Raw genomic sequence first — 14,366 nt, forward strand, 5'->3', positions numbered from 1 at the left:
AGGAGCTAATAGACCCAAGATCTTTCCATCACCCTTCCGGTCTCTGCCCCCATATGAGGCTAGTTGCCCTAAACCCAAACCCACCATCATATTGGATGGAGTCCCAGCCCCAGGCCTAAAGTTAGTTGGCCATATCTGAGGAGCAAGGAAAACATCCATGAAGCATGAAGAGTAAAGAGGTGATAGAGGGACTTGGAATCAGAAAATTAGATGGGGTAAGAAGGACAAGTACCTACAAACTATAGTTGAATTTGAAATAAATGCAAGTGCAAAAGCAGATACACATTGGGGTTAGGTTCAGTAGTCAAGAAATGTTTTAAAATCTTGATCCATTAAGGATTCTTTTACAGGTCTAAGAATTTTGTTTCTATCATATAATGCAGCATTTCTAGGGGAAAATGAAATACTTCTTTCCAAATAGCCAAATTACATGAGAATTTTTTAGTATTCAACCACATTATCAGTTGTAGATAAATTGAAGATAATTTGTGTGAAAAAAGTATGTAAGATGTCACATGGTTTTTGATCAGATACATTTTATCCTTTAGTTCTGATTGGAATGAATTGACCTCAGTAGCTGTTAAGGAAGTCACCAGTGAAAGGATTAGATAAACATATGTAAAGACACACCAGAGATAGTCAATGCAGAGTTTCTGGGACACTCTAAAATGTTGACAGTGTCAACTTTTATATGTAACATATTTTTTATCTAGTTGGATAGAAGAGGAACAGGACTTCCTATATGAGTGGTATACCAACAGCCAAAACTCTTAGAAAACTACCAGATTGTTGTATGAGATTCTACTAGAATGGGCTGTATTAGTTTGCTAGGGCTGCTGTAACAAAATATCACAAAACTGAATAGTTTAAACAACAGAATTTTATTGTCTCAGTCTTAGAGGCTAAAAGTTGATATCAGGGTGTCAGTAGGGTTCTTTCCTTCTGAGGGCTGTGAGCAAGAATCTATTCCATGCCTCTTTCCCAGCTTTTAGTGATTGCTGTCAATCTTTGCTGTTCCATGGTATGTAGAATCATTGCTCCAATCTGTACCTTAATCTCTACATGGGTGAAGTATGTGTGTCTGTGTCTAAATTTTTCCTTTGTATAAGCACACCAGTCATACTGGATTAGGAGCCCACCCTAAACCAGTATGACTATGTCTTAATTACACCTATAGCAACCATATTTCCAATAAGGTCACATGCTGAGTTACAGGGGATAGGATTTCAACATATCCATTTTGGTGAGACAATATTCAACTTATAATATGTGACAAGTGAGGAGAGATTCCTATTTGGAGCCAGGAGAATAATGGCAGTAGACTGGGAACAGAAGAGGCCTTAGTGGAAAATAACAGAGCTAATAGACACTGGGCCTGCCCCACACCCTCAAGAGCTCTGCCACCATGTGAGATAGCCCTCAAACTCAGACCCACTATCATAGTGGATAGAGCCACTGCCTCAGACCTGCAGTGCTTGACTCTGTCTGAGGGGCAGGAAAGGTGACCACGATGGGTGAAAATAAGGAGGTGATGGAAGGACTTGAGAATAAGGAATTTAGATGGAGTAAGAGGGATGTGTACATTACAAACTGAAGTTAAATTGAAATAAATGCCACCACAAAAGGCTCTTATATATTGGGATTAGGGACAGGTAAAGAACATTACTTAAACCTTGATGCTCACTCTTTTCACAGTCCTAAGATATTACTTACCACCATATGAAATCTTACTCCTTTAAAAAAATTTTTAATTCCAGTATGATTAACATACAGCATTATATTAGTTTCAGGTGTACAACAGTGATTCAACAACTCTATACATTACTCAGTGCTTGTCACAATAAGTGTGCTCTTAATCCTCCTTCATCTGTTTCATCCATCCCCCCACCCACCTCCCCTCTGGTAACCTAGTTAAGAGTCTATTTTTTGTTTGTTTGTTTTAACTTTTTGAGGAACCTCCATACTGTCTTCCAGAATGGCTGCACCAGCTTGCATTCCCACCAACAGCGAGGGTTCCCCTTTCTCCGCATCCTTGCCAACATCTGTTGTTTCCTAACTTGTTAATTTTAGCCATTCTGACTGGTGTGAGGTGGTATTTCATTGTGGTTTTATTTGTATTTCCCTGATGCCGAGTGATGAGCATTTTTTTCGTGTCCATCGATAAATGAATGGATAAAGAAAATGTGATATATATACAATGGAATATTACTCAGCCATCGAAAAAAATGAAATCTTACCCTTTGCAATGATATTGATGGAAATAGAGGATATTATGCTAAGGGAAATAAGTCAATCAGAGAAAGAAAATTATGATTTAACTTATATGTGGAATTTAAGAAACAAAACAGAATTATAAGGGAAGGGAGGGGAAAAATAAAATAAGACAAAATCAGAGAGGGAGACAAACCATGAGAGACTCTTAACTATAGGGAACAAACTGAGGGTTGCTGGAGGGGAGGTGGGTGAGGGGATGGGGTAACTAGATGATGGGCATTAAGGAGGGCACGTGATGTGATGAGCACTGGGTGTTATATGCAACTGATGAATCACTGAACTCTACCTAATGTTGATTGAATTTAAATAAATTTTTTTAGAAGTTTGGGGTTTTTTGTTTTTGTTTTTTCTTTGTTGGTTTTGTTTCTTAAATTCTACATATGAGTGAAATCATATGGTATTTGTCTTTGTCTGATTTATTTCACTTAGCAATATACTCTCTAGCTCCATCCGTGTTGTTGCAAATGGCAAGATTTCACTGTTTTCTATAATTGAGTAATATTCATTTGTAAGGGTGAGTTTGTGTGTATGTGTGTTTACATATATGCATGCATACCACATCTTCTTTATCCATTCATCAACGGACACTTGGTTTTAGCCCTCTGAGAGGTGCAAGGTGATATCTCATTGTAGTTTTGATTTGCATTTCCCTGATGATGAGTGATGTTGAGCATCTTTTCATATGCCTGTTGGCCATCTGGATATCTTCTTTGGAGAAATGTCTGTTCATGTCTCCTGCCCCATTTTTAAATTGGATTATTTGGTTTTTGGTGTTGGGTTGTAAAAGTTCTTTACATATTTTGGATACTAACCCTTTATTGGATAGGTCACTTGCAAATATCTTCTCCCATTCAGTAGGTTGTCTTTTAGTTTTGTTGGTTATTTCCTTTGCTGTGCTTTATATTTTGCTTTTTATTTTGATGTAGTCCCAACAGTTTATTTTTGCTTTTGTTCCCCTTGACTCAGGAGACATATCTAGAAAGGTTTTGCTACAGCCAAATGTCAAAATTTACTGCTTGTCCCCTTTTTATGGTTTCAGGTCTCACATTTATGTCCTTTATCTATTTTGAGTTTATTTTTATGTGTGGAGTAAGAAAGTGATCCAGTTTCCCTTGCAGGTAACTGTCGAGTTTTCCAAACACCATTTCCTGAAGAGACTGTCTTTTTCTCATTCCATATTCTTGCCTCCTTGTTGAAGATTAATTTGACTATATAATCACGGGCTTATTTCTGGCCTCTCCATTCTGTTCCACTGATCTATGTATCTATTTTTATGCCAGCACTGTAATGGCTTGGTTACTGTAGCTTTGTAGTATATCTTGAAATCTGGGATTGTGATACTTCCAGTTTTATTCTTTTTCAAGGTTGCTTTGGTTATTTGTGGGTATTTTGTGGTTCCACATGAATTTTAGGATTCTGTGGTCTAGTTCTGTAAAAAATACTGGTAATTTCATAGGAATTGCATTGACTCTGTAGGTTGCTTTGGGTAGTATAGACATTTTAACAATATTCTCCCAATCCCTGAGCATGGACTATTTTTCCATTTGTTTGTGTCCTCTTCTATTTCTTTTATCAGTGTTTTATAGTTTTCAGAATGTAGGTCTTCTGTCTCCTTAGCTAAGTTTATTTCTAGGTGTTTTTTTTGTGTGTGTGCTATTGTAAATGGGACTGTTTTCTTAATTTATCTTTTTGCTACTTCATTATTAGTGTACACAAATGCAATGGATTTCTATATATTGATTTTGTGTCCTGCAACCTTACTGAATTCATTTATCAATTCTTGTAGTGTCTTTTTTTTTAAAGATTTTATTTATTTATTTGACAGAGGGAGAGACAGCGAGAGAGGGAACACAAGAAGGGGGAGTGGGAGAGGGAGAAGCAGGCTTCCCGCTGAGCAGGGAGCCCAAAGTGGGGCTCAATCCCAGGACCCTGGGATCCTGACCTGAGCCGAAGGCAGCTGCTTAACAACTGAGCCACCCAGGCCCCAATTCTTGTAGTGTCTTGTTGGAAATTTTAGGGTTTCTATATACAGTGTCATGTAATCTGCAAATAGTGACAGTTTAATTTCTTCCTTATGAGTTTGGATGCTTTTATTTCTTTTTCTTGTCTAATTGCAGTGGCTAGGACTTCCAAAACTATGTTGAATAAAAATGGTGAGAGTGGACTGCATTGTCTTGTTCTTGATCTTAGGGGGAAAGCTCTCAGGTTTTTACCATTGAGTATGATGTTAGCTGTGGGTTTTTCATATATGGTCTCTATTATATTGAAGTATGTTCCCTCTAAACCTACTTTGTTGAGTCTTTTTATCATGAATGTTGTACTTTGTCAAATGCTTTTTCTGCATCTATGGAAATAATCATATGGTTTTTATTCTTTCTCTTGTATATCACATTAGTTTGCAAATATTGAACTGCTTTTGCAGACCTAGAATAAATAACAGTTGATTGGGATGAATGATTTTATTAATGTATTGTTGCATTCAGTTTGCTAATATTTTGTTGAGGATTTTTGCATCTGTATTCATCAGAGATATTGGCCTGTAGTTCTTTTTTTGTAGTGTCTTTATGTGGTTTTGGTATCAAGGTAAGGTAAGGCTGGCCTTCTAAAATGAATTTGAAAACTTTTGTTCCTCTTCTATTTTTTTGGAATAGTTTGAGGAGAATAGTTGTTAATTCTTCTTTAATGTTTCATTGGAGTCACCTGTGAAGATATATGGGCCTGGACTTTTGTTTGTTGGAAGATTTTGATTACTGAGTCAATTTCATTGCTGGTAATTAGTCTATTCAAATTTTCCATTTCTTGTTCAGTTTTAGAATATTATATGTTCTTTATATATTCTAGGAATATATCTAGTTCTTCTGGGTTGTCCAATTTGTTGGCATTATATTTATATTTTCATAATCTCTTATAATCCTTTGTATTTTTGTGGTGTTGGTTGTTATTTCTCATGTTTTATTTATTATTTTGTTTGAGTCTTCTCTTCTTTTTTTTTTTTTTTCCTGAGTTGGGCTAAAGTTTTATCAATTTTGTTGATCTTAAAAAAAAAAACCCCAGATTTCATTGATCTGTTTCATTGTTTTAGTTTGTTTTGTTTATTTCTGTTCTAATCTTTATCATTTCTTTCCTTCTACTGGTTTGGGGTTGTGTTCTTTTTCTAGCTCCTTTAGGTGTCAGGTTAGGTTGTTTGAGATTTTTCTTGCTTCTTGAGGTAGGCCTGTATTGCTATAAACTTCTTACAACTGTTTTTTGTTTCATCACAAAGATTTTGGACCACTGTATTCTTATTTTCTTTGTCTCCATGTTTTCTTGATTTCCTTTTTGATTTTTTTTTTTTGGTTGACCCATTCATTGTTTAGTAGCATGTTATTTAATCTCCATGTATTTGTGTTCTTTCCAGATTTGTTCTTGTTGTTGACTTCTAGTTTTATAGTGTTGTGGTCAGAAAAGATGCATGATATGCTTCCAATCTTTTTTTAATTTGTTGAGACTTGTTTTATGGCCTAATCTGTGATCGATTCTGGAGAATGTTGTATGTGCAATTGAGAAGGTGTATTCTGCTGTTTTAAGATGAAATGTTCTGAATATATCTGTTAGATCCATCTGGTCCAATGTGTCATTTAAAGCCACTGTTTCTGGGGCACCTGGGTGGCTCAGCCAGTTAAGTATCCAACTTAATTTCGGCTCAGGTCATGATCTCAGGTTGTGAGACTGAGCCCTGCATTGGGCTCCATGCTCAGCATGGTGTCTGCTTGAGATTCTCTCTTTCCCTTTGTCCCTCCCCCTTCTTGTGCTCTATAAATAAATAGATAGATGATAGATAGATAGATAGATAGATAGATAGATAGATAGATAGATAGATAATAACTTAAAAAAAATAAAGCCACTGTTTCCTTGTTGATTCTCTGTTTGGATGATCTGTCCATTGATGTAAGTGGGGTGGTAAAGTCCCCTACTATTATTGTATTACTATCAATTATTTTATGTTTATTATGAACTGCTTTGTGTATTTGGGTGCTCCCATGTTGGATGCATACATATTTGCAATTGTTATACCTTTTTGTTGAATTGTCCTCTTTATGATTATTATATAGTGTCCTTCTTTGTCTCTTGTTACGCTCCTTGTTTTAGCATCTATTTTGTCTGGTATAAGTATTGCTATCCCAGCCTTCTTTCCACTTCCATTTGTATGATAAATGCTTTTCCATCCCTTCACTTTGAATCTGCATGTGTCTTTAGTTCTGACATGTGTCTTTTGCAGGCAGCAAATAAATGAGTCTTGCTTTTTTATCCGTTCCATCACCCTATATCTTTTGGCTGGAGCATTTCCTCTGTTTACATTCAAAGTAATTATTGGTAGGTATGTACTTATTGCCATTTTGTTACTGGTTTTATGGTTGTTTTTGTAGTTCTTCTGTTCCTTTCTTCTCTTCCTCTTTTCTTTGATGGTTAGTTGGCTTTCTTTAGTGATATACTTGGATTCCTCTCTTTATTTTTTTACATATCTATTACCAGTTTTTGATTTGTGGCTCCATTAGTTTTACATATAACATCTTATGCATATAGCAGCCTATATTAAGTTGATGGTTGCTTAAATTTGAACCCATTCTAAAAGTATTAAATTTTTACTCCTCCCCCCACATTTTAGGTGGTGTCATACTTTACATCTTTTATTTTGTGAATCCCTTGACTGATTTTTATAGATATACTTAGTGTTATTGCTTTTGTGCTTCCTACTTCTCTTAGTCCTGCTTATGATCTCTTCTTTTCACTTAGAGTCACCTTTAAATTTCTTGTAAGGTTGGTTTAGTGATGATGAATTGGTTTAACTTTTGTTTGTTTAGGAAACTCTTGATTTCTCCTTCTGTTCTGAATGAAAGCCTTGCCAGATAGAGTATTCTTGGTTGCAGGTTTTTTTCTCTCAGCACGTTGAATATACCAACCACTCTCTTCAGCCTACAAAATTTCTGCTGAAAACTAATTTATTAGCCTTATGGGGTTTCTTTTGTATGTAACTGTTTACTTTTCTCTTTCTGCTTTAAAAATTCTCTTTGGGGCACCTGGGTGTCTCAGTCAGTTAAGTGTCTGTTTTCATCTCAGTCATGATCCCAGGGTCCTGGGATTGAGCCCCACATCGAGCTTTCTGCTCAGTGGGGAGCCTGCTTCTCCCTCTCCCCCTGCCTGCCACTCCACTTGCTTGTGCTCTCCTTCTCTCAAATAAATAAATCTTTTTAAAAAATTCTCTTTATCATAATTTTTTGCCAGTGTCTTGGTGTGGACCTCCTTGGGTTGATATTGTTGGGGGCTCTCTCTGCCTCAGATCTGGATTTCTGTTTCTTCCCCCAGGTTAGGGAAGTTTCCACTTTATTTCTTCAAATAAATTTTCTTCCCCCTTTTATCTCTCTTCTTTGGAATCCCTATAATGTGAATCTTATTATGTTTGATGATGGCATAAAATGAGTTACCTTAATATAGTCTCATTTTTATTATTTTTTTTCCTTTCTCATGTTCAGCTTGATTGCTCTGCATTACTCTGTCCTCCACGTTGCTGATTCATTTTTCTTCCTCTAGTACTTATTCCCTCTAATGTATTATTTTTATTTTTTATTGTTATGTTAATCACCATACATTACATCATTAGTTTTTGATGTAGTGTTCCATGATTCATTGTTTGTGTATAACACCCAGTGCTCCATGCAGAATGTGCCCTCTTTAATACCCATCACCAGGCTAACCCATCCCCCCACCCCCTCCCCTCTAGAACCCTCAGTTTGTTTTTCAGAGTCCATCATCTCTCATGGCTCATCTCCCCCTCCGATTTCCCCCCGCTTCATTCTTCCCCTCCTGCTATCTTCTTCTTCTTCTTCTTTTTTTTTTTTAACATATATTGTATTATTTGTTTCAGAGGTACAGGTCTGTGATTCAACAGTCTTGCACAATTCACAGCGCTCATCATAGCACATACCCTCCCCAATGTCTATCACCCAGTTACCCCATCCCTCCCACCCCCCCCACCACTCCAGCATACCCCAGGTGTTTTTCAAACTGCTGGGTCAGTGCCCTATCTCAGGGAGCTGTTTGTTGTGCTGTCTCTTTAACGGCAGGTATTTAGTTTCATATTGTCCTCCAGCTCTCCCAGAGCTGAGCCCACTGATTTTTAAATTTCCAGGCAATAAGTCTCACTGATTGTAAGAACTGGTGAAGTTGATCCTCTCTGGTTTTCAAAGCCTAATGTTATGGCAATTTGTCTTCCCTGTGCTTGTTTTCCATGCCTGGGGTGCCTGGTGTGAGGTCTTCTCCTCTACCCTCTCTGTGCCCACCACATCCCTCACCTCTGTGGGGAGTCTTGTGGGTCCATTTAGCTCCTGACTGTGTCTCCACCCTTTCTACCTTCTTTGATGTGGTTTCTTCTCTATATTTAGGAGTGGAGAGTCTGTTCTGCCACTCTTGGGTTATTTTGGGGGTTATTTATACTGATGTAGGTGTCATCTAGGTGTATGCATGGAATGAGGTGAGCATAGGATCCTAACATTACACTACCTTGCCCAGAAGTCTAATGCCTTATCTCTAATAAAAAATGATATACCAGGTTCAATTTACTGATACATGAATTTTTAAAGATCAACCAGTTCATAAGCCTAGAGTAATTATAATTGTTTGGACAAAAAAAAAAGTAAATCTAGAATTATGTGTGGTATCTGACCATGTACATTTTTAATCCTTTAGCCCAAACCATTATGAATTGACACCAGAATCTTATGAGGAAGGCAGCAATGAAATGTGAGACTGAAAAGCATAAATATATATATATAAATATATATAAAAATAAGTACATATATACATATACATACTCCTATCAACATAAACACATATATACTTATACACATGGACCCACACAGAAATACAACACAAAGAAATAAAGATTGAAATTTGTGAAATTAACTCTCAGGAACATCCAAAGCAAGACAGAGTGTCTGACACTGTTTCTAAGTCTTCTCATGCTAACATCTATAGGTAACCGTTTATCTTTTTCAGATTCACTTAAATAAAAGAGGAGCAAGTCATGAAAGGGATGTTTCTTCCTCTCAGTATGTTTGTTACCCTTAGTGAGTAGCAGCCAAACTCTTAGGAAATTATCAGACTGCCTATATATGAGACTCCACTAGGGTGGGCCAAGAAAGAACAGAATGGTATTTGAAACAAAGAGGAGTTAGCAGTAGACAGAGCAGTGGGGCCCTCAGCAGAAAAGAATGGAGGTAATACACTGGATGTGTCCATGACCCTCTGGAGTTCTGCTACTGTATTAAGCTGATCCTCCAATCCCAAACCCACCATCATACTGGAGGGAGCCTCTGTCTCAGGTTGTTAGTTATTTGACCCTCTTGGAGGGGCAGGAAAGACCTCCATGAAGCATGAAGAGTAAGCAGCTGATGGAGGGAATCGCCAGTCATGAAATTAGGTCAAAGGGTTATGTACCTATAAACCTACAAACTAAAGTTAAATTCAAATAAATTCCACCACCAAAGGTAGTTACACATTGGGTTAGGGTAACAATAAAGAACACTGTACCTAAATCTTGGTGTGTTAACTACTCATGGACATAAGATAATCATTACTACCATATAAACCTCATGTCTAATAATAAACTGACCCACTATGTTCCAGGTTATTGATTTGCACTTGGATTTTTAAAAATCAACCGATTCATATCATAGATTAATTTTAGCTATTTGAATGGAAAAAAAGTATATCTAGAATTACACATGGTGTCTGATGATGTACCTTTTTGATTCTTTAGACCTTTCTTTAAGATGAAATGGCTTAGGCCTACAAATAAATAATGCATCAATCTGTAAGAAGTTCTATACTGTCACCCTAATCCCACTGTGAATGGGATTGAATTGCCCAGAATGAATTGACTTTGGAAACCTATGAGGAATTCACCAATGAAATGTGAGATATGAATGCATAAATTTAAAATTATGTGTATAATCCCAACACATACACACATAAAACAATAGAGAGATTGAGATTTGTAATAGTCACTCTCAGGAGCATCCCTGGCAATAGAGAGTCTTCAATACTGCTTCTAAGTCCTCACTGTAGTATATGTAGGTAACTGTCTTTTTTTTTTTTTTTTAAGATTTAGTTGAATAATAGAAGTCATAAGAGGAATGCTTTTCCCCTAAGTAGGTTTGTCTCCTTTAGTAGCAGCCAAACCCTTAGATGAAAGTAAGAAGAGAGAAGGCCCTGAGAACCAGGAATTTAAATGGATAAGAGGAATGGGTGCCTCCAAACTGAAGTTGAATTTGAAATAAATTCTACCAGAAAAGCCTGTTACATACTGGGATTAGGGTGACAGTATAGAACTTCTTACAGATTGATGCATTAATTATTTATAGGCTTAAGTCATTAGCATCTTATATAAAGCCTCATTTCTAATAAAAAAAATGACCTACCTGGTTCATTTAGGTGTTATGTACATGAACTTTTAAGGATTGACCAGTTCATAAGTATAGAGCAATTGTAGGTATTTAAATGGAAAGAAAGTCATTCTAGCATTACATGTGGTGCCTGACTATGTGCCTTTCTGATTCTTTAGCCCTGCCCAGAATGAATTGGCATTGGAAACCTATGAGGAATTCTCCAATGAAATGTGAGATATGAATGCATAAGTTTAAAATTACACGTATAATCTCAACCCATACACACATAAAACAATACAGAGAGAGATTGAGATTTGTAATAGTCACTCTCAGGAGCATCCCTGGCAATAGAGAGTCTCCAATACTGCTTCTAAGTCCTCACTGTAGTATATGTAGGTAACTGTCTTTTTTTTTTTTTTTTTTAAGATTTAGTTGAATAATAGAAGTCATAAGAGGAATGCTTTTCCCCTAAGTAGGTTTGTCTCCTTTAGTAGCAGCCAAACTCTTAGATGAAAGTAAGAAGAGAGAAGGCCCTGAGAACCAGGAATTTAAATGGATAAGAGGAATGAGTGCCTCCAAACTGAAGTTGAATTTGAAATAAATTCTACCAGAAAAGCCTGTTACATACTGGGATTAGGGTGACAGTATAGAACTTCTTACAGATTGATGCATTAATTATTTATAGGCTTAAGTCATTAGCATCTTATATAAAGCCTCATTTCTAATAAAAAAAATGACCTACCTGGTTCATTTAGGTGTTATGTACATGAACTTTTAAGGATTGACCAGTTCATAAGTATAGAGCAATTGTAGGTATTTAAATGGAAAGAAAGTCATTCTAGCATTACATGTGGTGCCTGACTATGTGCCTTTCTGATTCTTTAGCCCTGCCCAGAATGAATTGGCATTGGAAACCTATGAGGAATTCTCCAATGAAATGTGAGATATGAATGCATAAGTTTAAAATTACACGTATAATCTCAACCCATACACACATAAAACAATAAAGAGAGAGATTGAGATTTGTAATAGTCACTCTCAGGAGCATCCCTGGCAATAGAGAGTCTTCAATACTGCTTCTAAGTCCTCACTGTAGTATATGTAGGTAACTGTCTTTTTTTTTTTTTCAAGATTTAGTTGAATAATAGAAGTCATAAGAGGAATGCTTTTCCCCTAAGTAGGTTTGTCTCCTTTAGTAGCAGCCAAACCCTTAGATGAAAGTAAGAAGAGAGAAGGCCCTGAGAACCAGGAATTTAAATGGATAAGAGGAATGGGTGCCTCCAAACTGAAGTTGAATTTGAAATAAATTCTACCAGAAAAGCCTGTTACATACTGGGATTAGGGTGACAGTATAGAACTTCTTACAGATTGATGCATTAATTATTTATAGGCTTAAGTCATTAGCATCTTATATAAAGCCTCATTTCTAATAAAAAAAATGACCTACCTGGTTCATTTAGGTGTTATGTACATGAATTTTTAAGGATTGACCAGTTCATAAGTATAGAGCAATTGTAGGTATTTAAATGGAAAGAAAGTCATTCTAGCATTACATGTGGTGCCTGACTATGTGCCTTTCTGATTCTTTAGCCCTGCCCAGAATGAATTGGCATTGGAAACCTATGAGGAATTCACCAATGAAATGTGAGATATGAATGCATAAGTTTAAAATTACACATATAATCTCAACCCATACACACATAAAACAATAAAGAGAGATTGAGATTTGTAGAAGTCACTCTCAGGAGCATCCCTGGCAATAGCGTGTCTTCAAACTGCTTCCTACTGTAGTATATGTAGGTAACTTTTTTTTTTTTTTTTTTTTAGTTGAATGAAAGAGGAAGCCATAAGAGGAATGCTTCTTCCCTTGAGTATGTTTGTTTCCCTTAATAGCAGGCAAACCCTTAATGAAAGTAAGGAGAAGAGAGAAGGCCCTGAGAACCAGGAATTTAAATGGATAAGAGGGATAGTTGCCTCCAAACTGAAATTAAATTTGAAATAAATTCTACCAGAAAAGCCTGTTACATACTGGGATTAGGGTGACAGTATAGAACTTCTTACAGATTGATGCATTATTTATTTGTAGGCCTAAGTCATTACATCTTAAATAAAGCCTCATTTCTAATAAAAAATGACCTACCTGGTTCATTTAGGTGTTATGTACATGAATGTTTAAAGGTTGACCATAAGTATAGTGCAGTTGTAAGTATAGAGCAGTTGTAGGTATTTAAATGGAAAAAAGTCAGTCTAGCATTACATGTGGTGTCTGACTATGTGCCTCTTTATCCTTTAGAATTGCCCTGACTGAACTGAAATCAGACAGCTATGAAAACACCAGTAAAATGTGAGATATAAATGAATAAGTATAAATATATGTTTATATGGACATATATGAATATATGTATTTATATATCGACACAGACACACAAAGACACACACAAACATAAATAAAGTGAATGAAAGGGATGAAGTTTCCAAATGCATTCTTAGGAGCACTTAGGACAATACAGAGTCTTTGTTTCTGAATCTTGTCACTGTAGCACCTCTAGGCAACTTTCTTTTTTGGATCTAGTCGAGTTAAAGAGGAAGAGGTCATAGGAGGATCCTTCTTGCTCCTAGTGACGACCAGCCAAAACCTTTTGGAGATTTCCAGAATGCCTGTGTATGAGACTTGCTAGACTGGGTGAAGATGGGACAGAATGCTATTTAAGACAAGGAGGAGGTAGCAGTAGACAAGGGACAGAAGAGCCCTCAGCAGAAAGAGAGGAGCTAATCAAACGGATATTTCGCCCTCCAGAGCTTTGCTACCATGTGAGGCTACTGCCCCAAACCCACAGTCACATGGAGGGAGCCCCTGCCTCAGACCTGCCAGTTACTTGACACTATCTGAGGGCAAGGAAGGCAAGCATGAGAGGTGAGAAGGGAGTGAAGGAGGGACTGGAGAAGCAGGAAATTAGGTGGGAAGAAGGATGTAGGCAAAATGAACTATTGGGACCTCATCAAGATAAGAAGCTTTTGCACGACAAAGGAAACCACCAACAAAACTAAAAGGCAACCTAATGGTAGAAGATAGTTGCAAATGTCTTGTCAGATAAAGGGCTAGTATCCAAAAATCTATGAAGAACTTACCAAACTTAACACCCAAAACCCAAAATACCTGGTCAAGAAATGCACAGAAGACATGAACAGACATTTCTACAAAGAAGACATACAAATGTCCAACAGACACATGGAAAAAATGCTCAACATCACTCAGCATCAGGGAAACACAAATCAAAACCACAATAAGATATCACTTCACACCAGTCAGAATTGCTAAAATTAACAAGTCAGGAAACAACAGATGTTGGAGAGGATGTGGAGAAAGGGGAACCCTCTTACACTGTTGGTGGGAATGCAAACTGGTGCAGCCAAAAATATGGCTACCCTATAACCCAGCAATTGCACTAGTAGGTATTTATCCTAAGGATATAAACATAGTGATTTGAAGGGGTACATGCACCCCAATGTTTATAGCAGCAATGTCCACAATAGCCAAACTATGGAGAGTCCAGATGTCCATCAACAGATGAATGGATAAAGAAAATGTGGGGTGTGTGTGTGTGTGTGTGTGTGTGTGTGTGTGTGTGTGTGTGTGTGTATTCAACCATCAAAAAGAATGAAATCTTG

At 36.9% G+C, this 14,366-nt stretch overlaps 1 protein-coding gene across 1 annotated transcript in view; it reads left to right on the forward strand.

The window, feature by feature from the left end:
* Nucleotides 1-14,366, forward strand: part of LOC113920286 (phosphatidylinositol 3,4,5-trisphosphate 3-phosphatase TPTE2-like) — a 141,832-nt gene that overhangs the window by 12,522 nt on the left and 114,944 nt on the right. The window contains exons 5-9 of the mRNA XM_035726869.1: nucleotides 8,998-9,051; nucleotides 10,874-10,927; nucleotides 11,583-11,636; nucleotides 12,288-12,341; nucleotides 12,991-13,041. Coding sequence (XP_035582762.1) covers nucleotides 8,998-9,051; nucleotides 10,874-10,927; nucleotides 11,583-11,636; nucleotides 12,288-12,341; nucleotides 12,991-13,041 — 267 coding nt within the window. The remainder of the gene's footprint in view (nucleotides 1-8,997; nucleotides 9,052-10,873; nucleotides 10,928-11,582; nucleotides 11,637-12,287; nucleotides 12,342-12,990; nucleotides 13,042-14,366) is intronic.

This window comes from Zalophus californianus, chromosome 3, assembly GCF_009762305.2.
Source record: "Zalophus californianus isolate mZalCal1 chromosome 3, mZalCal1.pri.v2, whole genome shotgun sequence".
Taxonomy (NCBI): Eukaryota; Metazoa; Chordata; class Mammalia; order Carnivora; family Otariidae; genus Zalophus; species Zalophus californianus.